The sequence below is a fragment of the Mytilus edulis genome, chromosome 10 (genome assembly GCF_963676685.1).
Source record: "Mytilus edulis chromosome 10, xbMytEdul2.2, whole genome shotgun sequence".
In the NCBI taxonomy this organism is placed as follows: Eukaryota; Metazoa; Mollusca; class Bivalvia; order Mytilida; family Mytilidae; genus Mytilus; species Mytilus edulis.
Window position 1 is genome coordinate 65,927,383 of NC_092353.1, and position 27,839 is coordinate 65,955,221.

At 30.7% G+C, this 27,839-nt stretch overlaps 1 protein-coding gene across 1 annotated transcript; it reads left to right on the forward strand.

Moving 5' to 3' along the window:
- On the forward strand, positions 1-27,620 carry LOC139491694 (USP6 N-terminal-like protein). The gene is made up of 14 exons (XM_071279507.1): positions 1-152; positions 12,481-12,530; positions 12,990-13,072; positions 14,257-14,342; positions 14,689-14,731; positions 15,620-15,700; positions 16,613-16,720; positions 17,760-17,869; positions 19,092-19,206; positions 19,607-19,661; positions 21,107-21,201; positions 22,632-22,697; positions 23,297-23,396; positions 24,402-27,620. The coding sequence occupies exons 2-14, from the start codon at positions 12,521-12,523 to the stop codon at positions 25,466-25,468; spliced, it is 2,019 nt and encodes a 672-aa protein (XP_071135608.1). The 5' UTR covers positions 1-152; positions 12,481-12,520; the 3' UTR covers positions 25,469-27,620.
- Positions 27,621-27,839: the final 219 nt, after the last annotated feature.

The following is a 27,839-nucleotide window of genomic DNA, read 5'->3' on the forward strand; positions in this document are numbered from 1 at the left end:
CAAGACCGTAAGCGGTTCAAGTGTGTCACGTGATTTTAGGTGTTTCCTGTTAAGCAAGAAATCAAGAAAAGAGAACGAATACAAACTTCACTTCGATCATGCAGTGAAAATCAATAGAGTTTTAAGCTTATACAGCACTGTGTTGATACAATGTATGTTTATAGTTTTGAATAAGAAAAAGCAACTTCATATCAAACCCCACTCAGATGCATTATTTACAAACAAGACTGATATAAATGTCCAGTGAAAACAGTATCTTGTCAGTACTACAGTAGCTGTTAACATTATTTACAGACTTCTACTTCTACCATTTTGGGGCCACCATCAACAAACTGATTATTTTGTCACTTTTTGGATGCGCATGTTAATATTTTAGATAAAAATATGTGAACATGTGCTATATACAGTGCGGTTAAAATCATCCTTGATGTGGTCTAAATCGTTGAAACTTTCAAGACTACCTGCGCTGGTGGTGGTAAGTGGTAGTGTGTTCCAGTCCCTAATTGTTCTTGGATAGAACGATGCTTTCCTAAGTTCTGTTCTGCAAGTTGGTAATTGGAAACTATTGATGTTTAAGTTCCGGGATAATCTGTCTGGTGAAATAAGCGTGTCTTCTGTATTTACATTTACCATCCAAATAGAAAGTTTGTACGACATTGTGAGTCTTTCTGATTTTCTCCGGTCTTCAAGGGATTTCCATACCAGTACATTGTAGTATGACAGAAAAAGCTACTGTTCAGCCTGACTGGTTCAGTTGCACAATTGTCTTCTATGGACAGTGATTTTGCTAGCGCTCGTCACTTTCGTATTTTACGAAAGAGTTTTCTCATTGACGAAAGTATTTCAAATCAATTTCGTCACTTTAATTTTGAAAGTGTAAAAAAAAATTCGCAATAAAAACTGTAAATCTACCTGTCTTCATGTTTTTGACAAGTTTATGACCTCCAGGTAATTAACATTTTTAACAGGTGTTACAAGTTGTGATTACAACTAATCCGCTTATCGCCATCGGATGGGTCACTAATCCGTAAATTATTATTAAACCCCATAATTGAATGACCATCATAATTATTTCCCCAGGAAAATCAGCCAGTCGGCAAGTCATTTCAACAATCAGGAGTTTAGTTTCGTCAATTAATCAAAAATGTAACAACCCGGTCAGTTCGCATTTGAATTTCAATATTTTTCCAACGATCTGAAGTTCATTTGTCGTAGATTCGTCATTCGAAGGCATTTTCGTCATAATTGATTTAAATTTTCATCAAAAAACTTTCGACAATTTCCATTTAAAATACATGAAATAAAGAACTTTAATGTGTTTATTCAAAACTTTCACGAGTTAAACAGGTGCTTCCTGTATTGTATTCTTACGCATGCGTGAAAGTATTCTTTTGACTATTTATAGACTTTAAAAAAACGTAAAATACGAAATCATTTAATTTAGAATCAATTAAACGAGAGAGACAAATATCTCTTACTAAAGGAATTTAAATAAAAAAATGATAATTTCCTGATGAATCCGGACTCGTTTTGAATTTATTATCCACGTGTCACTTCCCGTTTTTGTTTCATTTTAAAACCGAAAGTGGTAAACGTGATCTATTGTTGATTTGTTTACAACCTACTTTCAGTCATTATTATAGTTCCAAAAAGGATTTTACACATTTCCAACTTGAAAGAAATGATTCCAAATATCGATTTAGACCTTTTATATGGATAATGATTATGCAGTGAAATAATCATTGCAAGTTAATTTCTGCTGTGATTCCTTGTTTAAAAAAAATAGAATCCAACTTTTGTTGATCAGGAATGACCCCTGGAACAAACTGAAGAGAAATTGTGAACTAAATTTCTGGATTCCATGTCAGAATCTTTCATAATAATGGCCAATACAGTCAAATCATACAATAACTGCCAATCATGCTGGTGCCTCAATCCCTTAAAATCTGACAAAGTCAAAAGATGAAGCTAGTAATATGCATCATTGGCCCCTTGCTTTTACACAAAATAAGGTTGATTTTAATAGCGCGCAAAAGTGACTAAAGCCCTCAAAATCCTAGCTTAAACCCTGTCTATGGAGTATTGAAAGACCCTCAATTTTTATAAGTAGTAGGTTTTGCACACGCAATTATGATTTGATCAGCAATTATTATATAAAAATATATTTTGTACAGACACCTACTAAAATGTACACCAGTCACTGACTCAGTGTTCTCCCCAGAAATTTTGGATAGCATCACATTTTGCGTAAAAAAATAACTGCATTTTTTTTTTAATGTCATTTGTCGCGTCACGTTGATGCTCTAGCTATTTCCTTTATATGTTTTAGTTTATATTGTTCAATTCATAACTGAGAATACAATTAAACTATAACAATAAAAACAGTTTTTTTCAGTTTATGTTTTCTTTATTCATTTATAGTTACAGAATTATTTTTTTCCTCTTGTGCCAAATAAAAATAAATATGTGCTTTCAGTTACCCAACAATAAGTCAAATGAATGAATTGTTCATTATATTGCAACCTGTATATATACAAAACTGAATATCTAGTACACAAAATTAACTATTTTTTTATATTATATTTAAAAGTAAAGATAAAGTAGCAAAAGTAGCAAAAAAATATCAATTTAAAATCTTTTTTTTTTAACATGTTTATGAAATTCATTGTTTCATTGCACTGAATGAATTAGAACTTGTTGTTTCTTATCTTTACATCAAAATGATACGTATTTTTAACAAAGTTATCTAACAAATAGTCTATTAATGCGTAGTTTTCTCTATTGGTATATTTTTTCTGTGTACCGTCCATCTGTTGTAATTATCGTGAAAATGCGAATTCTTGTCATATCTGGTCCGGTTCCGATCCGTAGTTTACACAAAAATGTGCAATGGCGGCCGTAGAAAAATATACGAAAATGAGTCCAAGAATAAACATTGTTTGACTAGAGATTGTGAATGAATAAGACGCCTTTAATGCATTAAATGAATTAAACATAAACTTAAGCCAATTATGATCACTTTTTAAAGAAGTATGTATAAAACTTATTTTAGCTCAAAACCAAAATTCTCACTCTCTTAATTTACCGGAAGAGAAAGAAAGTATTTTTTTGGAGATTTGCACAAATAAACGACCTTTTAACAAAAAAAAAATCGTTTTAATCTTTGAAATTTCGTTATACAAAACATAGATTTCGAATTGTTTTTGTGATTGCATTTTTCCATGTCGAAATTGGTGATTGCAGATCTAGACACGTGGTATTAGTCATGTCACAAGTGTCAGCTTGGGATATCGCATCAAAACAGTTATCACCCTGAGGGCAATTAACACCTGGCTATTTAATCTCTTAATTGCCTTTTGTGTCCACTTAAAGGGATTACAATTACAGGTGATATAATTTTTATGATCATAATCGATTATAGATGAAAGTTCAAAATTGAGGACAAGTAAAATAGCATCTTCAAAGTAATTATAGCGTCGCGGGAATTATTATAGCATCACGGTGAAAAAATATAGCATCGCACGCTAAAACGGCCTGGGGAGAACACTGACTGTTAGATACATTTTTAGTCTTTTAAATAGACGACTGACAGACTCTCAAATTCATGCATCTCCCATGGGCAATGATTCTTATATCAACCCTTAGTAAGAAACAGATAGTTGATTGACCTCAGTTCAACTGGTGTAACTAACTCTTGTATTAAAACAATAACCCTAGATTAGTCCTGCAACACTACACTAATACAAATAGATAATAGAAAGTGTGTTCAAAATATTTGTTAGACCAATAACAGAATACATGTACGTAAGTCCTGTAACGGATTCGTACAATAAAACAGAAATAGAACGACTAGACATGCTAGAGATGATCCAGAGACGTGCAGCACGATATGCATGATATTTAAGGTAGATTCATGGTATACCGCCATCTTGGATTGAACAATCACAGTAAAAAATCGGTCTAGTTATTTGCCTAAATCTGCAAATTTGGAGACAGATTTGCAATTTGATGGTTAGACTGTTTAATAATATAAAGAAAACTTGGCAATTTATTGTATAATTCAAAATAATTAAACAAATATCATTTTATTTTGCTTTTTGAATCATTTTTTTCAAATGAGCCATTTAAGGGAAGATAACTCTTTTAGCAAAAAATTTATACTGGACAGATAGGGATTTTTTTTCTTTTTACTTGTAGCAAGAAAACAAGTTCGGTGACACCATTTTTTCTTTTTATTTTCTTAAAACATATTACAAAACCTATCTTTTCAAAATTTATTTCAAAATTCTATCTCATAGATTATTTTTTATGCACACAATTGTGTTTTTCCATTAACAATCTAACCAAATTTAGGCAATTTTCAACGACTCATAGCTTGAAAAATAGCACGGTGACCCCTACTTTTTATTATATTTTTGAAAAGAGCATATTAAAATCTTCATTCTGGCTAAGTATAAGAAAATTCTGTCTCAAAAAAGATTTACTTATGATCTACCTTAATGAACAAACACCAAAATCCCTTGAGATCACTTGTACAAAGACGAAAAGATGCTCTACAAAATAGTAAATGAGAAAGTTGCTGTGACAAAGGAAGATCGTTTGATTCCACTTAAACGATTGTCAAGAAATATGCATGACAGAAGCTTCCAAATTCCAGCAGCATCAAATGATTACCGGAAATTTTCTTTCTTTCTACCAACCATCAAATATTGGAACAGTCTCCCTCCAGGGGTAGTGTCAACGACGTCAGTCAAGGCTTTTAAAGCCTTGGTGACAAATCTGAAATTAATTTCAAACAATATTGGGGGAGGGGGAGGGGTCGATATGAGCACTGAAGTCATGACAAAATATTCAGTTTGTTTGTGGCCATTATCTGGTAGATGTTGATATGAGCTGTGCTACCTGATGAGTTTGAGAGAAAACCCAGAGATTATCACCTCCTAGAATTTTAAAGAATCAGATGTTCAAAAATATATATTGGTGCATGTTGTTTTATTTATCGTATTTTCCAATAAAATTAAATTAAAAAATGCATATATACATTGACAGGAAGCAGTATGCTCCTTTGTGATATTCATGATATTTGATGAAAATTTAGACACTAGAACTTATAATAAGAAACAACCATCACAACTACCACATAGAAACAAGACACTTTGACACATCTCATCATCTTGTTCCATAGACAATTTGGTACCATTTCGTGATCATGGAAATTGAATAAATGTACCTTGTTTTTTATTGCTATATTTTCCTGTAATCAGGTAATCTTAAAAAGTTAATAAAAAATAATAATTACAGGAATTAAAAGAACTGTAAATCAAGAATTTTTCTAATGATAATACATCCTTACACATGTTTCAGAAAGTTTTAAAGTAAATTTGATTTATTGAATGAACATAACTCATAAGCAGATAAGCGTTTTTTGTCTCGGTTTTTTTTTAGCTCACCTGACCTGAAAGGTCAAGTGAGCTTTTCTCATCACTTGGCGTCCGTCGTCCGTCGTCCGTCGTCCGTCGTCCGTAAACTTTTACAAAAATCTTCTCCTCTGAAACTACTGGGCCAAATTCTACCAAACTTAGCCACATTCATCCTTGGGATATCTAGTTAAAAAAATGTGTGGCGTGACCCGTCAAACCAACCAAGATGGCCACCATGGCTAAAAATAGAACATAGGGGTAAAATGCAGTTTTTGGCTTATAACTCAAAAACCAAAGCATTTAATGCAAATCTGACATGGGCTAAAATTGTTTATCAGGTGAAGATCTATCTGCCCTGAAATTTTCAGACGAATCGGACAACCTGTTGTTGGGTTGCTGCGCCTGAAATGGTTATTTTAAGGAAATTTTGCAGTTTTTGGTTATTATCTTGAATACTATTATAGATAGAGATAAACTGTAAACAGCAATAATGTTTAGCAGAGTAAGACCTACAAATAAGTCAACATGACCAAAATTGCAAGTCGACCCCTTAAGGAGTTATTGCCCTTTATAGTCAAATTTATAAACTTTTCATCATTTTTTGTAACTTTTCTAAAAATCTTCTTCTCTAAAACTACTTTGCCAAATTTAATCAAACTTGGCAACAATTATCATTGTGGTTTATAGTTTAAAAAATGTGTCCGATGACCCAGCCTACCAAACAAAATGGCCGACATGGCTAAAATTAGAACATAGTGGTAAAATGCAGTTTTTGCTTTATATCTTTGAAACCAAGACATTTAGGGCAAATCTTTCAAGAGTTTAATGTCCATCAGAATAAGATATATCCCCTCACAAATTTTCAGTTGAATCGGACAACCTGTTGTTGGGTTGCTGCCCTTAAATTGGTTATTTTAAGAAAATTTTGCAGTTTTTGGTTATCTTGAATACTATTATAGATAGAGATAAACTGTAAACGGCAATAATGTTCAGCAAAGTAAGATCTACAAATAAGTCAGCATGATCAAAATTGTTAGAGGACCCCCTAAGGAGTTATTGCCCTTTAGAGTCAATATTAAACAACTTTTCCTCATTTTTGTAACTTGTATAAAAATCTTTTCTAAAACTACTTGGCCAAATTTAACCAAACTTGGCCACAATCATAATACTAGGGTATCTATTTTTAAAAAGAGTGTCTATTGACCCCGCCTACCAACAAAGATGGCCGACATCTGTAAACACATTAACAGGTGAGCGACACAGGCTCTTGAGAGCCTCTAGTTTAATATAGATTATGCCATTGGTTTGGTGTGGGGCCCTTTGTTGTTTGCTTCTCCATGTAAGTAAAGGCTCCATGTTGAAGGCCATACTTTAACAAAGATATACAATTGTCAGTTTGTTTCTTGGATGGAGATTGGAGAGTTGTTTCATAGACACTCATACCACATCTTCTTATTTATATTCAATCATTTGATTATTTATTTTTAATTATACATTTATCAAAATTTTATTTACACATGTTACATGTACATGTAAGTTGAAAATGAGTTTTGATAAATTCTCACTTTTTTATATGCCAATTTGTCTTCATACCAAACTCTTTCTTGGGAGCCGAATTGTCTTTCACATATATGTCAATAGTCTTTGTGCCAAGTTGTCCCAGTGCTGAAGTGTATAAAATTCCTGTCACACTGTTTCCCTCCATGTTCTAATCTAATTATCTATCTAATTATCTATCAGTTACAGATACTTGTATTAATGTTGCTTTTGAACAATAATTTTACATTCCAGTCAGTTAATATTGTACGTAGTGAAGTGGTGATGCTATTTAAATCTGAATAAGATATTTTGTACTGCTACCAACAAGAAAAACTGATTTTTAAAGTGGCCAAGAACATGTACTTATAATGTTGATGATTGAATTTTTAAGATAAGAAACAAGTTAAGCTTGTTAATCAAGACAAACGAGGTTACAAGACATATTTTGAACAGTAAATAATACTACAATTTTCGGCGGCATTAGACCCAACTGTTCAGGTTTCTATGCGGTTGTATCAGGCTATGCTCAGCGAAGCATTTTTTTACACTAGCTTATTTAAGTGACCAAATTATGTTCTTGCTTTAAAATTTGACAATTTTAAGTTGCCTTGCCATCTGAAGTACTGAAATCAATATAGAGAGGTTCAACTGCATGTTGAAATTTAATTAATGCAGATTATTAATAATATTGATGCAGATAGATTGGAGTATAAAACATGTCTTTTGGGGTTAATACAAGGTAGTATTTTGAAATTGGAAAACTTTGGATTAGTCATGTTAGTTTAGCAGTACTAGTTACAAAATGTATGTTGGGTTCCTTCAACTTATTGGGGTTTGACTGTATGGATTTTACTATTGAATTTACACAAGACATAGATCTACATTAATCTTATCAACAGTTTATATCTTCATAATTTTTACTGCCATGATTCATAAAGCTAAGAAATGATAATGTTAAATATACATGTATATTGTTTAGTGAAGTTCTTTGACAACTTGAAACAATAGATTCTTTGAAGGTTCAGCTTTTTGTATCTTAGAATGATTTAAGTAATACAATGATAAATTGCATAAGAAAGATAAAATCAATTTGAATTATTGACTTTAAACAAGTAGGTAAACTAAGAAGAAATCAATTTGAGTTTACAGTATACTGTTTTAGTTTAGAATTGCAATCATTTGGTACATATCTGGTTTATTATGTATGCATGAATATTGTCAATTGTAAAATTATCAGTAGATATCTAATTATATAGGTTATGTAATTCAAAATGAAAATAAGTACACAAAAATGCAAAACTATTTAGTCATATATACATTTACCACATCATCTTATTCATATTATTTTTATATTTACATTGTACAGTACTATTGATTTTCAAAGGATCTTCAGTCAATACTAAATATGTACTACATGTTAATTGTAATACAAATTGTTCACTTAATATTTCTGTAAGGTTCCATTTACTGTTTCTGGCAGCCAAATACTTTTTTTCTGGAATATTTCAAATTAGTCATTACCTCTTTTTTATTTTATCCATCAAACATAAACTCATTCAATGTCATTAGAAACTTAAATTACGTAATGTTACATGTAGATCTTTACTATCATTGACTATGTTGGGTATAAATGATACTCTACCAGCAGAATCTGAATAATTAAAAAAATCTTTACTATCATTGACTATGATGGGTATAAATGATCCTGGACCAACAGAATCTGAATAATTAAAAAAATCTCATCTGATGGTAATCATAGTCAGTGGCGGATCCAGCCATTTTAAAAAGGGGGAGTTCCCAACCCAGAGTAAAGGGGGGGGGGGGGGGGTTCCAACTATATGCTCCCATTCAAATGCATAGATTGGCCAAATAAAAGTGGGGGTTCCAACCCCCGGAACCCCACCCCCCCTGGATCCGCCACTGATAGTAATTTGAAGTGATTATTGTCCAAGATTTATGGGTGAAATGAATTGAAAAAAACTATGAAGAAGACTTAGATTTTAGTGAACAGGTGCATTATTTGTAATAGAAAGTACAATGTACAAAATGTATTATAATTTTCAGTCTACTTTAGTCTTAATCTTATTGCTGACTGGACATTATTTAAAAAATAAAATTTTGTATTCCCTTTATTATTTGAGCATCGTGAACAGGTTTATATCTGGTTAACAAGTAAAACTATAAATTAATATATATATATAATATGTATCATTGATAATACAGTCGTTTAATGGTCACTACATTAAACAAATTATTACAAGTTATAATTGTTGTTTATGGCCCTAGGTATTTATTATTATCCAAATTACATACATCATATGTACATAGGTAGTTTAGAATCACAAAGAGGTATTGTATGGCCAGAAAATTTCTTGTCAGAGACAACTTGGTCACTGTCTTGTCAGAGATCTAAAAATAACTAACATTTGTTTCCAAAACAGGCTCCTAAGCAAGACCTTTTTAATGATTCAACATGATAAAAGGAAGTTGTTTGATGGCCACCACATTAATGGTATAGGCCTAAGGCATTTACTAACTTTCAATTGCATACATGCATAGGTAGTCACTATAGTCAAGAAACACAAGAATGTAAGGAAGTCAAATTTATTTCCAGTCAGCATGGATGGGTTCCAGTTTTGTCAATGTTCACCTTTAAAGCAGTCAAGGTCATATTATAATCGGAAAATAGACCTAACATTCATTTGACATTAGGTGGATTCTGTAAAGAATAAACATTCAAAAGAAAATGTTATAGGAACATCAGTAGTAAACTAACACAATATGGAAAAGAGATAGATATATATATGTATTTAGGAAAAATGTTTACAACCATAGCATATTACATGTCTCATGTGTCTAATAAACTGTCCCTTGTCAAATATCTGAACAAAGTCTTTTACTTTAATATGTAAGGGATATACATGTAACTACCTCCAAAATAATTTTCCTGTACCAGCAAATAAAAGACACTTGTATTAGATTTACCCTTGACAAGCAGGGTTCTCATTTAGACTAGTCCATCATTTTATGAAGAGTTCAAAGATATATAAGAAATGTCTAATTTTGTATCAACTGAAATGCTGAACACAGATTTTTATACGACCGCAAATTTTGAAAAAAATTTCGTCGTATATTGCTATCACGTTGGCGTCGGCGTCGTCGTCGTCGTCGTCGTCGTCGTCGTCCGGCGTCCGAATACTTTTAGTTTTCGCACTCTAACTTTAGTAAAAGTGAATGGAAATCCATGAAATTTTAACACAAGGTTTATGACCACAAAAGGAAGGTTGGTATTGATTTTGGGAGTTTTGGTCCCAACATTTTAGGAATTAGGGGCCAAAAAGGGCCCAAATAAGCATTTTCTTGGTTTTCGCACTATAACTTTAGTTTAAGTTAATAGAAATCTATGAAATTTTGACACAAGGTTTATGACCACAAAAGAACGGTTGGGATTGATTTTGGGAGTTTTGGTCTCAACAGTTTAGGAATTAGGGGCCAAAAAAGGGCCCAAATAAGCATTATTCTTGGTTTTCGCACAATAACATTAGTTTAAGTAAATAGAAATCAATGAAATTTAAACACAATGTTAATGACTACAAAAGGAAGGTTGGTATTGATTTTGGGAGTTTAGGTCTCAACAGTTTAGGAATTAGGGGCCAAAAAGGGACCCAAATAAGCATTTTTCTTGGTTTTCGCACCATAACGTTAGTATAAGTAAATAGAAATCTATGAAATTTAAACACAAGGTTTATGACCATAAAAGAAAGGTTGGGTTTGATTTTGGGAGTTTTGGTCCCAACATAATAAGGGGCCCAAAGGGTCCAAAATTAAACTTTTGTTTGATTTCATCAAAATTGAATAATTGGGGTTCTTTGATATGCTGAATCTAACTGTCATGACTGTGTATGTAGATTCTTAACTTTTGGTCCCGTTTTCAAATTGGTCTACATTAAGGTCCAAAGGGTCCAAAATTAAACTTAGTTTGATTTTGACAAAAAATGAATCAGTTAGGTTCTTTGATATGCTGAATCTAAAAATGTACTTAGATTGTTGATTATTGGCCCAGTTTTCAAGTTGGTCCAAATCGGGGTCCAAAATTAAACTTTGTTTGATTTCATCAAAAATTGAATAAATGGGGTTCTTTGATATACCAAATCTAACTGTGTATGTAGATTCTTCATTTTTGGTCCTGTTTTCAAATTGGTCTACACTAAAGTCCAAAGGGTCCAAAATTAAACTTAGTCTGATTTTAACAAAAATTGAAATCTTGAAGTTCTTTGATATGCTGAATTCAAAAATGTACTTAGATTTTTTATTATGGGCCCAGTTTTCAAGTTGGTCCAAATCAGGATCTAAAATTATTATATTAAGTATTGTGCAATAGCAAGTCTTTTCAATTGCACAGTATTGCGCAATGGCAAGAAATATCTAATTGCACAATATTGTGAAATATCAAAAAGAAATTTAATTAGAGTTATCTTTCTTTGTCCAGAATAGTAAGCAAGAAATATCTAATTGCAAAATATTGTGCAATAGCAAGATTTTTTTTTAATTGGAGTTATCTTTCTTTGTCCAGAATCAACTTAAATCTTTGTTATATACAATATACAATGTATATTCACTTTTTACTACCAACTGATAAATTAAAATAATCTTTACCATTCAGTGATAACTAGCAGTTTTTTTTACATCTTAATATTTTATGATGTATTTAAATGAGTAGTTATTGTTGCAAACTCCATTAGAAATTTTAATTGAGATTAGTTTTGGAATAAGGGAAAGGGGGATGTGATTAAAAAAATTGGGTTCAATTTTTCTCATTTGAAATTTCATAAATAAAAAAGAAAATTTCTTCAAACATTTTTTTGAGAGGATTAATATTCAACAGCATAATGAATTGCTCTAAGAGAAACAAAAATTTTAAGTTCATTAGAACACATTCATTCTGTGTCAGAAACCTATGCTGTGTCAACTATTTAATCACAATCCAAATTTAGAGCTGAATCCAGCTTGAATGTTGTGTCCATACTTGCCCTAACCGTTCAGGGTTCAACCTCTGCGGTCGTATAAAGCTACGCCCTGCGGAGCATCTGGTTTCAGTTGGTAGCTACCTGTAAGGTTTTAAACTTAATTTGAATTTGATTTGATTTAATTTTCTTTCTTGTCATATAGAATTTATTAATAAATTTAATTTATAATGAGATTGTATTTTATTCTCAATATAGGACATGCATTGGACGTAGATGGTAAATCTATGCCTTGCATACACATTCTTAGTGGGAAGAATGTCTTATGTAAGACTTTATTATGAATGAATGTACTTGTAACATTCTAGGATTAAAAAAAAAGAGTATAAATCTTCCTGTTCAGTGACTTTTATATATTTATAATTTTAAGAGTTGATGAAGCATGTCAAGTGTTAAATGAGTGTTTATTCCAATTAACATGATAAGTTATATACATCACTAAATTTAGATGTATTTCCTGGATAAGTAATCATATCTTGATATTTATATATTTGTAGGTTTTATGATTATATAGATCAAGGATAACTAGAGTACAGAATGAGTAGTGGTATGTGTATACTATTATAATAAAAAGAAAGTAAAGAAAGATCAGTAATGACACAAACACATTTAGCCTAAACCAAAGACAACATAGCGTATCTAAAGAGATTATTTTGCCTTACAACTTCAGTCATGGTTCATTGACTTTGAATATCATGTTTTGCATACATGTATTACAAGTTAAAATATTGCCATGTATATTCCAAAATTTTATGGTGAATCATGCATATATCTCTGTTTCAATAATTTATTTTGATGGTTTCTTAATTATAAATGAAAAATTTATGAAATATATCATTCTATGTTGTAAATTGTCATAGTCATTGTTCTTTAACTTTATCATGTTTATTGGAAATAAAAATGTCATGTCTGTGGATTTTTGAAAATCAGTAGTCTCAGAAATTTGAACCATTTATGCATTTAAACATTTGTGAAAATATTGAAATTCTTTTATATATATATTTAGGCTCGTCCCCTGTGTATGATCAGTATGAACAGATAAGGCAGGCTGAGAGGGAAAGGGCAGAGATTGTTGGCAGATATGACAAGGTAAACAAATCAAAGAAATCTGTTAGGGAGCTGCCTATTATGAACTATTTAATGCCCCTGTCGTAGCTATATATAGGGGGCACATTCTCCATTTTTACATCTTGCTTTTTATCGCCGACTCCATTCAGTTAAAATGGACAACTTCATTAATTTTGAAGGAAAACTATTTTTCTCCTCTTAAATATCTTTTTGAAGGTTACAAAATTAATAAGGTATATATGGCATTTATAAGCAATCACTACCAAGTTACTTTAGAAAAGAGCTATTTTATGTATTTTTATTCACTTACCATATTTTTATTATGCCCTTGTGTAGCGGAGGGGGCATAAAATTTTACCCTTGTCCGTCCTTACACCCAAAGTTGGTTTCCGTTCTCTAACTTTAAATTGCCTCAACTAAATACTATGAAAATTATACACAATACTTATATCAACAAAATACAGATCAAGTTTGAATTTTGGTGGTGTCACTTTAACCATTCTAGAGTTATGCCCCTTTACATATGAAAAAAATGATGAATTTTTCATTTGTTCTCTTACTTAAACTTACATCAACCAAATGTTATGAAACTTATACAGAATTGTTTTTCACAAAACTCTAAATTAAGTTCAAATTTGGGTCACTATTACCGTACTTCAGTTATGTCTCTTCATAACTTTATATGATAAATGGAAGTGGACACAATCCCCATTTATTTGTTTTAATTTACACTACAAGAAGAAACATATCTTTATTATTAAAGTGGTTTGGGAGTATAAATTAAAAATGATCGAATTTTTTCATACATTGCTAAAACTTAGTATATATTGTGACATGTTCAAAAATATATTAAAAATTGTAGGTCACAGAGCATTTTACAAGCTACAGGTTGTGAGAAAATAACACAATGTGTATGAATTATACAGGAAAAAACATCACTATGTGATTAGAAGCTAAGCTAAATGATAAGATTGTAAAATAAAATTAGAGAAGATAGCTTTTAGAGAATGCTTTGTGATACACAAAATTCTCATTCTTTATCTTCAAATTTTGATAATTTGATTGAAAATCTGGACGTTGGTTCTCTATTTTTTACATTCCAAGATGGCAAAAGACACCTTTATACTACCTTTGTTAAGTGTATTATCAGTATTGAATTCATTGTATGTACACGCAATACATTGTAAATGAATTTTCCTCAACAGGGAAGAGAAGAAGGAGCACAAATTGATCCATGGGAGGACCCAACATTTGAAGTCTATCATGTGACAGATAGATATGGATTTATACAGTAAGTCAAAATTAAAAAAAATTATGAAGAAAATGAATAACAACATTAAAATTGTAAAATTATATGACTGTTAACACATTACTTCCACTATTTCCAGTAAAATTGGGAAAATATTAAAATAGATAAATGCATTGATATAATTTAAAATAGATTGTTAATGTTATAGATCTATCTTTTTTTAAAACATTTTTTCAAATCAGTTTTCATGGTTTTGTTTATCAAGCTTTTAATTAATACTTTTTAAAGGCCTCAAAAGAAAAGAGTTGTTGTTTATTGCTTGATTGTTATTAGTACTACTATATAACCTCCATATGTTTAATGCATCTCTTGTTTCTGAATATTTCAGTGATAGTAGATTACCAACCCAAAGAGATGCTGCTGAAATAAAGGTAAAAATTAAGCTTTTTTCCATAGCTTAGTTGTCCTCAACAAGACATGTTGCAGGGGACATAGAAATACAGGTGTCCATCTCAAATTTTATCTGTCTGTCTCGCACATGTACAATTCCTGACCAATTATTTTTATAAAACTTGTATCAATCATAGATTTATAAAAGCAATGTCTGCGGAAAAGTTAGAAAATCAGTGCCGATCAGCTATTTTAGAATAGTTATGCCCCTTGAAGTATTAACTAAATGACAAATTTCATTGTTAGCGTTCTCATGTATACAATTTTTGCCAGATTTTTATCAAATTATATATCAATGGTTTATATAAGCAATGTCTCAGAGAAATTTAAAAATCTCTGATTACTGTAAATTCAGAAATTATTGCGAGGTTTTTATTATTGCGAATAATGCGACTGAGTTGTAAACGCAATAATTAAAACTCGCATTTTGTTATATTTAAACGGAATTAAGCATGACTTTAATCAAAATCGTAAAAATTAAAATCGCATTCAAGTGTAAAATGACAAAATCGCAATAATAAATGCACGCAATAATTTCTGAATTTACAGTATTAATTATTTTTTAAAGAGTTGTATATTGGAAATTGCTTTTTATTTGCTCTCAAGCTTTCATTTCTCTAAGATATTTGTAACAAGTTTTAAAGAACAAAAATATTGTTTTTTATTTATTTTCCTTGGATAGATAAAATACATTCAATACTAGGAGATTTAAGCACTGTTCTTTTATTGTCTTATAATAACACCAGCAATGATCCTTCTTATACTGTTTTCCATGGTTTAGTTGTTTTCATCAAGTTAATTCTTATATATATGTTATAGTAGAATGATCAACATCATGTTCTTTTTATTTTAAATTGATTTTTTTATAGGCAAAAGAAGTGGAATCAGAGAGAACCAAGAAATGGCTGAAGATGATGAAAAGCTGGAAAAAATATTATCCTGGAGAGAAAGTAAGATACTGTACTGAATAAAAACTCTAAATAAACTCATCATAGATATCAGGATTGAATTTTATACAAAAGACTCATTAGTGACGCTTGAATCCTAAAAAGTTAAAAAGGCCACATAAAGTATGAAGTTGAAGAGCATTGAGACCAAAGTTCCTAAAAGTTTTGCCAAATACAACTGAGTACAGTTAATATAGCTTCTGTACAATTCTACTAAAGATTCATTCCATCACACTATAATCAGTTGAATTAACTGCCTCCAGTATCCTGACTTAGTTAGAATAAAGTTGTGACCACTCCTGTTCAAATCACAGATTTCTAAATGAATAATTCTGGTAAAATGTTTGAAGCAATTGTATATCTAAGATAAAAGAATAATGAATTCTTTGTTTTGTAAATATTCAGGTATAGAAGTAAATTTTTTGGAAAATTCAGTCAGCTACTATTGGTTTGTAATGATGATCTTTACATGCCTGAAAGCAATTTTACAAGCCTTGGCTGCTAGGCCTGTGCCTAAGTGTGAAAACAGCTCTTATTAATCTGTTTAACATTTCCTTTCTTTATATACTGTGAAAGTCATTTTAATCATGGGTACCATTTTTTCGCAGTTTGAGCAAAAAAAACGTGTCAATGAGTTCTTCAATTCATGAATTTTTAGGTTTCTAAACCTTTATTGGGGATCTCTCTTTATATCATGATTTTGACAACAGTTGTTATATTTCATTAGACACTTCAATTCGTGGATAAAGCCATTCAAGAAAACCAAGAATAGTGGTACCCTACAAATTTAAATACTTTAACAGTAGTAGATATTTATCTAGCATAAAAGTCTATTGAGGCATTAATGAAGGGTGACAGTATAAATATATAATCCATGGTAATTGGACATACATGTAGATTGATTAATGTTTTCAGATGACAAGAAGAATTTACAAAGGTATACCAGATAGTTTGAGAGGTGAAATATGGGCTAGACTACTAGATATCAACAAAGTTAAAGCTGAACAAAGTGGAGTCTATAGAGTATGTATAACAAGATTCAAAAACAAGAAAGTTTTCCAGGATTGAATTATAACTAGATATAATATTTCCGATAGAAACGAAGCAAAATTTTGGTTCGATATGAAAAAAAAACTGAATTTGACCAATTTCTTTGGCTAGACTATCTCCCCTATCACTGGCATTTGGTTTATCTTAATATATATTATGAAAAATCTCCTATTTTAGTAAACTCTGGTTTATGAAATTATTTTTCAAATTATCAAGATAATTTTTTCCAATACTTTGTGCTCAGCATATATATGTAGCTTTTGTACATTATAACATTTCTTCATGACATTATTTTCTCTTAAGATCCCTAATGAATAAAAGTTTTTTCTGAAGTTGCTCCTTCATCAACAAGGCTCTGATTAGTACAACATTTGTCTAAGTTTAAAAAAAAAAAAAAATTACAGTGCCACACAAACGTGTGACTACAAACAGCAAAACAGAAATATTGTACTATGGATACATTTATTTTCGTGGGTATCAATTTTCTTGAATTGAGGAAAACTTGCATTTTTCGTGGAAAATAGTTTTTTTGTGGTTTTGACAATCTCTGCATACAAAGCCTTTTGAAAAATTGAAATTTGCTGGACATTTGAATTTGTGGTTCACTCATAACCTCGAAACCCACTAAAATTGGTATATTAATGAATCCACAGTATCTGTAACTGACATTAAAGCATCACATACTAATAAGAAATTCTTCTGGGCTAAATATTATTGAATGAGTGTAATCCCTTAGGGACGACATCAAAAGTTCAATGTAGGATAAAAAACTTAATTCACATAGTTTTTTCACTGACACCCCCATCCCCCTCTTAACTTAATTTGGGAAAAATTGATTTACCAATAGGGATATATGTAAAAATCGATTTTAGATATACAAAACTTGTAGAATTTTAACCCCTCCACCCCCAAACTATTTGATTTAAGTTTTTTATCCTACATCGATCTTTTGATGTCATCCCTTAAAATGATGGTGTTTGATAAAAGAATTGACAAGTATGTTTTTATTTAGAAAATGAAGATGAGGGCACGAGCCAAATCCCCAGATATAAGACAGATAGACTTAGACATTAACCGTACTTACAGAAATAACATAATGTACAGGCAAAGATACAGTGTCAAGTAAGTTACTGTGGTTTTTATAATGTTCAGTCTAAGCAAATACAGTGTCAAGGTAAGTTACTGGGGTTTATAATGTTCATTCCAAGCTAATACTGTGTCAAGTTATTAACTGTGTGGTTTGTAATGTTCAGTCCAAGCTAATACAATGTCCATTAAGGGAGAAAAAAATGCATCGTATAATGGTATGATGTGGACAAAGTCGGCATAGTTAGAAGACACATTTGGTTTCAGGACAATAACCTAAGTGAATGGATGTCTATGAAATTTTACTGGAAGGTTCAATACCACAAAAGGAAGATGGGATTGATTTTAGGGGTTATGGTACCAAAAGTTTATAAATAAGGGGCCAAAAACGAGCATTCTATTGTTTCTGGACAATAACCACAAAGGTAAGGCTGGGATTAATTCTTGGGTTAAAAAAAAATATTTTGGGGATTTTTTTTTTAAATCATTTTGTTATAATTTTCCACTTTTCTATTGATTATTTATGATTTATATATAAAAGCCAAAAAAAACTGATATGGCAGGAGATACACACTATTAAAACATGATGTGTGATTTATAATGTGAAGTATTTAGCACAGTATTGCACAGTTTAGCAAGTAATCTTCAATTGCACAGTATTGTGCAATAGCAAGAAATTTTCAATTGCAAAGTATTGCGATATAGCAAGAAATCTTCAATTTCGCAATATTGCACAATAACAAGAAATCTTCAATTTCGCAATATTGCACAATAGCATGAAATCTTCAATTGCACAGTATTGCGCTATAGCACAATATTGGGCAGAAGCACAATATTGCACAATATCACATTATTGTGCAATAGTACATTATTGCACAATATTACAGTATCTTCAATTGAAAGTTGATACACCACATTTATTTTCTGTCAGAAAACAAAACTTGATCACAGTCCAAATTGAGGCAGTGTTAAGCTTGAATTATGTGTCCAAACTTGCACAAACTGTTTAGGGTTCACCCTCTGATGTCGTATCAGGCTGCACTCTCAAGCATTTTATTGGAACTTCACTTTAAAAACTTATGTAGCTTTAAATAAATAAATTGTTTGTTTTTGGTTTTCTAATTGCTATTTTGATTAAGTAGAAGAGAAATAAAATAACTATGATGAATATGTAACTTCTTTTGATGAGCTAGAGTTCAGACAAATTTATTTTTGCACTGTCCGATATTTCAAATGATATATGTTTGTTTACTTACAGCCAGCAAGCTTTGTTCCATGTTCTGTCAGCCTACTCCATGTACAATACAGAGGTTGGTTACTGCCAGGGAATGAGTGAAATAGCAGCCTTGTTACTTATGTATCTTAATGAAGAGGTATGGGTTATTTACATTGTAATCTCAATACTGTAAACAGGGAAATTTTTCGCTATTTTCACGGTAATCTTTGAAACGTGAAAATAAAAAGACAGCATAAATTTCAAGGAAACTCTATTCATAAGATGAAGACAATAAGTGTATACGTATATGAATAGGATATTTAGAGGACCACTGTATAACACGTATTTTACAGACTACAGATTAATACCTCAAATCGTAACTAAAGAATCATGACTTTAACTCAAGTTTATCTCATTAACATTTAAGACATCTCAAACAAGTGGACATGACGGATATTGTTATGTAAACAACATTTGTTACATGTATGTTAATAACACCTGTCAATCAGTAACAAAAGCATTTCCTTATTTATGACACTTTTATTATCACATTGCAGGATGCATTCTGGGCTTTATCACAAATGTTTTGCCAAAAGAGATATGCATGTCATGGTAAGTCTTATTGTATTTATAGTTTAAACATATTTATTTATAGCGGATTGGGGAGCAAGTTATTGCAACTTATAATAATCCCTTTCCAGTTTGCGGGTGCAAGTGCTGCCTTGTAGCGGCATTAGCCTACTCTTTTTCGAAATCTACTAGGGTGTCTTTTAGGTGCAAGAGATATGGCTCTCTTAACACAGGTCATCCATTTATCATCCCCTTCTGACAAACTATCATCTTTTCTTAATACCATACTCGCAAATGATGTCAAAGGAGAGCCGAAAATTCAGTCCCTAAAATTTTCTCCCCGGAACTGTGATCGAACCAGGAGGGACCTTTGTGTTAGTAGTCCAATGCCTTAACCACTACACCATGGCTCTCATTATGCTCTTATTGTATTGTTTGCATTACTTATGAAATGCTTGTTAAAGTTATTTAATTTATTTTAAAGGAACAACTTTGATGAATTTTGAAACTTATAATTTAGAATTAACATGAAACCATTTTCAAGGAACTTGTATCTTATAATCATATGACATTTGTTTTTATTACACAAAAAGTTTATTAATAAAAAGCAATCTAAAGTATACAAATTTCAATAGAATTAAAAAAAAACCAAACATTTGAAGGTCAAAATAGGACCTGATTATTGGCATATACAGATGTTGTAGGGATAAACTAGTTCATTGGCGCCATACCCTCCCCACTAACCTGGTACAGTTGTGTTTAAGTAAAACATCTGGGCAAACCATAAAAATCAGTTGAAAAAGGCTCTCAACTCATCACATGGATACAAATAGAAACACATTTAAAAAAAAATATCACAAGTTGGACATGGAACGATACTTATACATCAACACAACAGAAAGACACTTAGTATAAATATTTGGTATAAATGTAATAGTATAATAATATTTATTAGTACAATATGATGTTTAGGAAGATTAATAACTTCTTTCCTATTTTCAAATATATACAGACTTTTTCAAATATATTTGTCATATTTTCAAATATATACAGACTTTTTCAAATATATTTGTCATATACTGTATATGACAAATATATTTGAAAAAGTCTGTATATATTTGAAATTAAGAAAGAAGTAATTAATCTTCCTAAACATCATATTGTACTAATAGATATGGTTAGTTCTGGTGAAATATAGAATAAGAAGACGGCAATGAAACACCTCCACCAGAGACCGAATGATGTAGATGTTATCAACTATAGGTCACTGTATAGGAATTCAACAATTAGCAAAACCCATACCACATAGCATACTATAAAAGGCTCCAAAGTGACAAATATAAAATAATTCAAAGGGAAAACGAATTGCTTCATTTATGTACAAAACAACAAACAAAATTCATATATGATATACAGGAATAAACAACGCAATTGCAATCCCCTATATGTTGTGACCAGAACCAATTATTATAATTTTTTTCTTGCAGGAATGTTTATGCATGGTTTTCCCAAGTTGTTAAGATTCCAGGAACATCATGACAATATTCTCAGGAAATTTTTACCCAAGTTGAAGAAGTATATGGTAAGAATATAGTGTTGGGATTGCGTTGTACCAATAATTATGTATCAATTTTATTTCTAGGTATAAATTAAAATACAAGTAAGAATATTAAAAATGCAGTTAACAAAATTTTCAGTTCATTTCACTCTTAATTATTGTCTGTTTTTGTTGAGCCTGCGACTTTAGTTGCAGAAAGTTGACATAGGGATAGTGATACGGCAGCATTCAAGATTAATTTTTAGGCAGTTAAGCTGCCTTATGCTAGCACCATATCTTTGTGTTCTACCCAAGGAATGATGAAAAAGTGCCATTGTTATAATTTAGCAGATATTTATCTTTCCAAGTTTAACTGAACATTGTCATGATTGTGCTTCATGATAATAAACAAATATGGAGTCAGCATCAATGACAATGAGACAACATAACAATAACAATTTCATTCCAGAAAAAAATGTATGGGGGGGTTGGAAGGCACATTATATTAATAATACATAGGTGATGGGTATCGGAGCAAGTTTTCACACTTTAACGCACTATAATTCTCAATTACAATTGTCTGGGTGGCAGGTGCTGACAAAAACTGCCTTCCAAACCCCCCCCCCCCCCCCCCCCCATACATTTTTTTCTGGAATAGCCCTTAGAAATAAACAACTTGTGATCAAAGTGTAACCAATAAATGATTGACAAGGCTCCTAACCATATCAAGCTAAAAATGAACAAGCGTAAAGTCATTTTTGAATAAATTTAACATAGAAAACAAAAACTCTTAATTTCCAGAAAGATATGAAACATGGAAAGACGGGAACAATCACAAGATTCCTATTTTCATTATTACTCTATTCTCTAACTAACCTTTAACAGTGTTCTAATAGACAACAACAAAAACACAAGTACTAGTACATGTACGAATGAAACCATTCCATGTTATGTGTAAGGAAGCTCAAAATATCTTATGTTTTGATAATATGTTTTATGATAAGAATGATATTTATACGAGTCTTTATAATGTTTTAATAATATGTTTCAGGATAAAAATGATATTTATACGAGTCTTTATAATGTTTTAATAATATGTTTTGTGATAAGAATGGTATTTATACGAGTCTTTATAATGTTTTAATAATATGTTTCAGGATAAGAATGATATTTATACGAGTCTTTATAATGTTTTAATAATATGTTTCAGGATAAGAATGGTATTTATACGAGTCTTTATAATGTTTTAATAATATGTTTCAGGATAAGAATGGTATTTATACGAGTCTTTATAATGTTTTAATAATATGTTTCAGGATAAGAATGGTATTTATACGAGTCTTTATAATGTTTTAATAATATGTTTCAGGATAAGAATGATATTTATACGAGTCTTTATAATGTTTTAATAATATGTTTCAGGATAAGAATGATATTTATACGAGTCTTTATAATGTTTTAATAATATGTTTCAGGATAAGAATGATATTTATACGAGTCTTTATACTATAAAGTGGTATATGCAGTGTTTTCTCGACAGGGTAAGTTAAATTATATTGTTAAAGGATAGCATTCCCCCAAAATTACTATTAATTCAGAAACAATGAGGTATGATTAAAGTTAACATTGAGCCCCAGAAAAAGAAAAAAATAAGATATTTTAAAAATTATTGCATATTGGTGTCTGCAAAATGTCACACTGACAAATATGATTAGTGTGAATAGATTGGTGAAATTGTAAATGTTTTTAGTACCGTAAAAGAAACTAGCACCTGTAATCAGGTAATAGAAACAATATCACTAAAAATAACATAAATTAAATTCTACAAATCAACTATGATTCAAGTGCGTATACCATATACATTTATTGATAATTTATTAAGTAAATGACATATAGACAATTAAAGAGTTGTGGCACTAGAATAAAGGTTAATACCTGTCAGTTGATGAAATATAAGGTATTTGATTGTCCAGCTGGTATTGAAAATCTTTAGTTCCATAATATCTGCTCTAATGTCAGTTGGAAGCTTTGTTCAGGCAATTCTTAAAATAACAGTTTAACTTGTATGCCAATCAGCTATACATGCTATAGAACCAAGTATATATTAACACTTGTATGTAACTTTTTTCATCTTTTTCAGATTCCTTTTACACTTACATTAAGGTTCTATGATGTGTTTATGTTGGAAGGTGACAAAATGTTGTGTGCTGCAGCTTATACAATACTTAAACTTCATAAAAGTAAGTTTTTTTCATAATATTTCTTCTGTAATTGATCATAAGCATTCAAGGGATCAATACAAGTTTGGTTTTATTCTCTATTTTTAATCAACTTGTAAATTTTTAGTTTCTCAAAATTTTGGAGAGACATACTCATTTCCAAAATAATTTTTAGTCTTTCCCAATTTTAAAATTGCTGTTATAAACTTTACATTTTATGTATGTACATGAAAACATGTAAAACATTTTACATAGTACTTGCATCAGAACCATGATACAGGTTGGTTTATGTTGTTGCGTCATGACTGAATTTGACCGTTTGAAAAAAAAGATTACTGCTTTCAAGTACTCAAAAAATGATCAAAATCATGTGAAAAAATTGCATAACCTTAAGACAATGTAGAAGTCTTAGACAATGTAGAAGTCCTTTACCATCTATCCATCCTTCTGACCACACTATACTCAAAATGAAAAATAAGAAGATATGGTTTGGTTGAGACAATTTTTTACCAGAGACCAAATGAAATAGATCACTAATGGGCCTTCAGCAATGAGCAAAACCCATTCTACATAGTAAGCTATGAAAAGCCCTGGAATGACAAATGTAAGATAATTCCAATGAGAAAACTAACAATCTGACATATACATGTTCAAAATAATAAAAGGGGGAAAAAAATGGTATAAATCAACAGAAATTTTTCAGAGACCATTTGACTGAAAGCTGTCATACATTGTCGAAGTTTTTGTTTATCTTATTCCCTTGATCATACTTTTCCTCTTAGACTGTTTGCAAGAAAGCTTTTATTGATAGACATTATTGATAGGCATTATGTTTAGTTGACCAAACTTTACCACTGTTTTGATTTGAAGGTATATATATATACATGAATAATTGGACTTTGACAAGTTATGAAATATTGTAACACAATGGCATCTTATAAACCTATAAAAATTAAACCCTTTAGATAAAATCTAAAATCATTGTTGCTGGGAATATTTAACAACTAATCTGTATTTATTTTATAGGAAGGTTAGTAAAGTTAAGTATGGAAAATGCTGTTGCCTATTTACAGTCGGGTTTAGAGAAAGATTTTGGTTATGAAGAGGATGCCGTAATGGACCAGATACAAGTCAGTATAGAGGAACTGAATAAAGCTAAGATGTTACTACCTCCAAAACCTAAAGTTAATGAGGAAGCTACTCTTCCTTTTGGGCTAGAAATTGAACCTAGTATTGAACAAATAATAAAGGGACGTAACCCAAATTCAGCAGATGAACATTTCAAACGAAACCCTCACAAAGGAAAGGCAGGGTACCTTCGAAAGAGAGGGTTATCTAATTCATTTACACCCGAGCTTGGACGAAGTCATGCAGAGTCATCATCTATGCAGTCAAGCCAATTGTCATTTGATGACCAGTCATCATACTATGATACTGCTGCAAATTCTCGTTTGTCTTTGGCTGATTATCATGCAAAACTATCAATGCAAAGTTCACGGACATCTTATGCAGGTGATTCTGATATGGGCGAAGAAGCTAGATATACTCCTGTTAATGATGATATGTCTCCAACTACTGCAAATTATAGCCATAACTCTCATGAAACAACGGTAGAAAATATTGCTGAATTAAACGGTCAACAATCTCCCTCAGTACACTCTGATTACGATAACATGGAAACTGAAAATGTGAACTTTGACCCCCAAGCAGGTGACGATATTGATATGCATCCCCTTAATGATCCATTTCCGTACGTTGACACTAGTCCACAAAGAGAAACTGACATCAACCATACTAATCATACTAATCATGTTGAAACTAGTCCACGATATGTTACTGAAATTCATGTTCCAGCCAGCAAGTCAGATGGCTACATCCATGCGTCTAATAAGGATTGGGTGGATCAGAATGAGGATGAAGAATTAAACTCTCAAACAATTTTCTCTCGGGGTGATGCAATGATTGATGAAAAGAATTCTAATAATGGTGTATATATCTCTGATTACAGTAATGGCTATCTAAGTACAAAGTCACAGAGCTGGCATTCAGAAATGTCTACTTCATTTTCTGTTGTAAAGCAAAGTCAACATTAGCTCAAATCTATTTGTAATAGTCAGCAAATGTGTTGTTATTTTTTAAAAATCGAATTTTCATAAATAGATACTAGTATACATCTATGGTTACAATTGATAAAAGAGTATATTACTTTTTACATATTTCTGTAAACTTTTATTTGCAGTCTGAATTTAAACCAATAGTGCAATGATCATCAGATAAAACAATGAGTAGTAAAAACCCTTTTCTCACAGAAATTCAACTTGAATTGTTAAATTGTACAAAAAAACGCTACTGTTTTCTGTACTAATTTACCTGAAAAGTAATTTCATTGCCCATATGATTTTGATGGAATTTTAATAATTTTTATTTTCTTGATGACAAATTCATTTAAATCATGTTTTTCTATAAAAGTTTGCTTTCAGTACTTTTAATTTTAAGAATTTAATTTTATGGATAAAAATAAAAAAAAGCCTTTTTGTTTACTTATATGTTGAAAATGATCAACTCTGGACTACAAAAACTGACTTTTGAAAAGGGTGATTTAACTGTTTTTTCAGAAAGTCAGATATATTCTCAGTAAGGATTTTGTTTTTTTTTTAGATCAAATTTTAGGTCCACATCAAATTGTCCTAAAATAGCCATTTTAATTTTCGATAGAAAATTTCGCTTGAAGACTGTGAGGTCAACAATAAATTAGTTTTTAAATGGTTATAACCTTTGGATTATAGGCCCTTCTCAGACAGGCATTCCCTTTTTTCAACCCTTTTCCACCATTATGAAAATTTCTTTATTACTTTGAAAATATTCTTAAAATATAAAATGATGAAAACGTTTTGTTACAACTGTTTGCATTGTTGATTACATTTTGATAATTGGTAAACAACCTATAGAACATTATCAACAACTTTTCTTTAAGATCTATGTTTTTAATTGAGAACTTTCATTAATAGTGCTACTTACCATTCCTCATTTATTGAGTTAATGACCAGAAGGATCAAAAGACCAATCTATCTGTATTGTATGGAGACATTTAATTTAGGTTATTTATTTCACATCTTTAGACCAGAAAATATACAGTATATGTATCTTATATTTCAAACGTTTGTTCATACAAATTAAAAAACTGCCATGACATTGCAAAGCTTGCTACAGTTGATTATCTGATCTTTCTAGATACATTACATGTGTACATACATGTTGGTATGATCTCAATGGTTAAGTACTAAAAAAGATCAGACTTCTTTATTTCATATGCATTTACCTGTTACCTCAGTTGCATGTAGATACTTGAAATGATGTGCAATGTATATATAAAATTGTTAAATCTATTTATTTAGTTTTAAGTGGAGTTTCCCTTGGGTGGTTGCTACTTTTTATGCTAAGTTTGTGGATCCCCTGCTTTTAAGGAGGAATTAATTCAATTAAATTATGACATCAGATTTTCTTGTTGATTTTTTGGTTTAAAGAATTGAGGCCTCAAGATATTTATTTTACACAGAAAGTTTTGTCTACAAATTATAAAAAAAAGTGTCTACAGGTTATGATTTTTATGTTATACTCAATGTGGTTATATTTTCATTTTTTTTAAGAACCAAAGCTTGATACATTTACTTCTCCACTTAAAACATTTAAAATTCTGATATTTTAAAAATAGACAAACCTTGATGAATGTTGTTTCTCCTAGGACACAATTGTGGAATCAGTATATGTGCAGAGTATAACCATGATTATAATAACAATGATAAGATAAGATAAGGTATAACTTACATATTTTGAGAATATTTTTTTAGATATACATAAATGTTATACAATGTATCCACAACAGTTATTTTTTAAAGAAATGTTTTAATGAAAGTAGAATTTTGATATGTTTATTATGATATACATTGAACATATCACTGTCCAGTTATATAGCTTTCCTTGATGTGTTACTACAGTAATAAACCAATATAGCAGAACCATGAGCAATCCAGATTACTAACATGTGCCAATGTGTATTCATAGCTGCTTTTGTCATTTTTGTGTTTTCACTTTCATTTTAATTTAATATCATTTTCATATTGTAAAGGCATGTTCATTACATGTATATACTCAATTTATGTAATATGCATTTTTCATCATTTTTCATCACTTGACAGTTTCAATTGTTTTGTCTTATATTAAATTCAATGAATATATAGAAATAAATGTGATTTCTAGCTAATTTATGTATGTGGAATACGAAGACATTTCTAATAATATAAGGAGTCCTTCTTAAGCTTGAGTCATAATGTATTCTTCATAAAAACATACACATAATTAATATGACTTCTACTAACAAAAGCTCCATTTGGAGTTGATGTGTTTAGAGACCACTTATGTCAGTACACCTTTCCTATATTGCCTATTCTTCATAAAAATATTGCA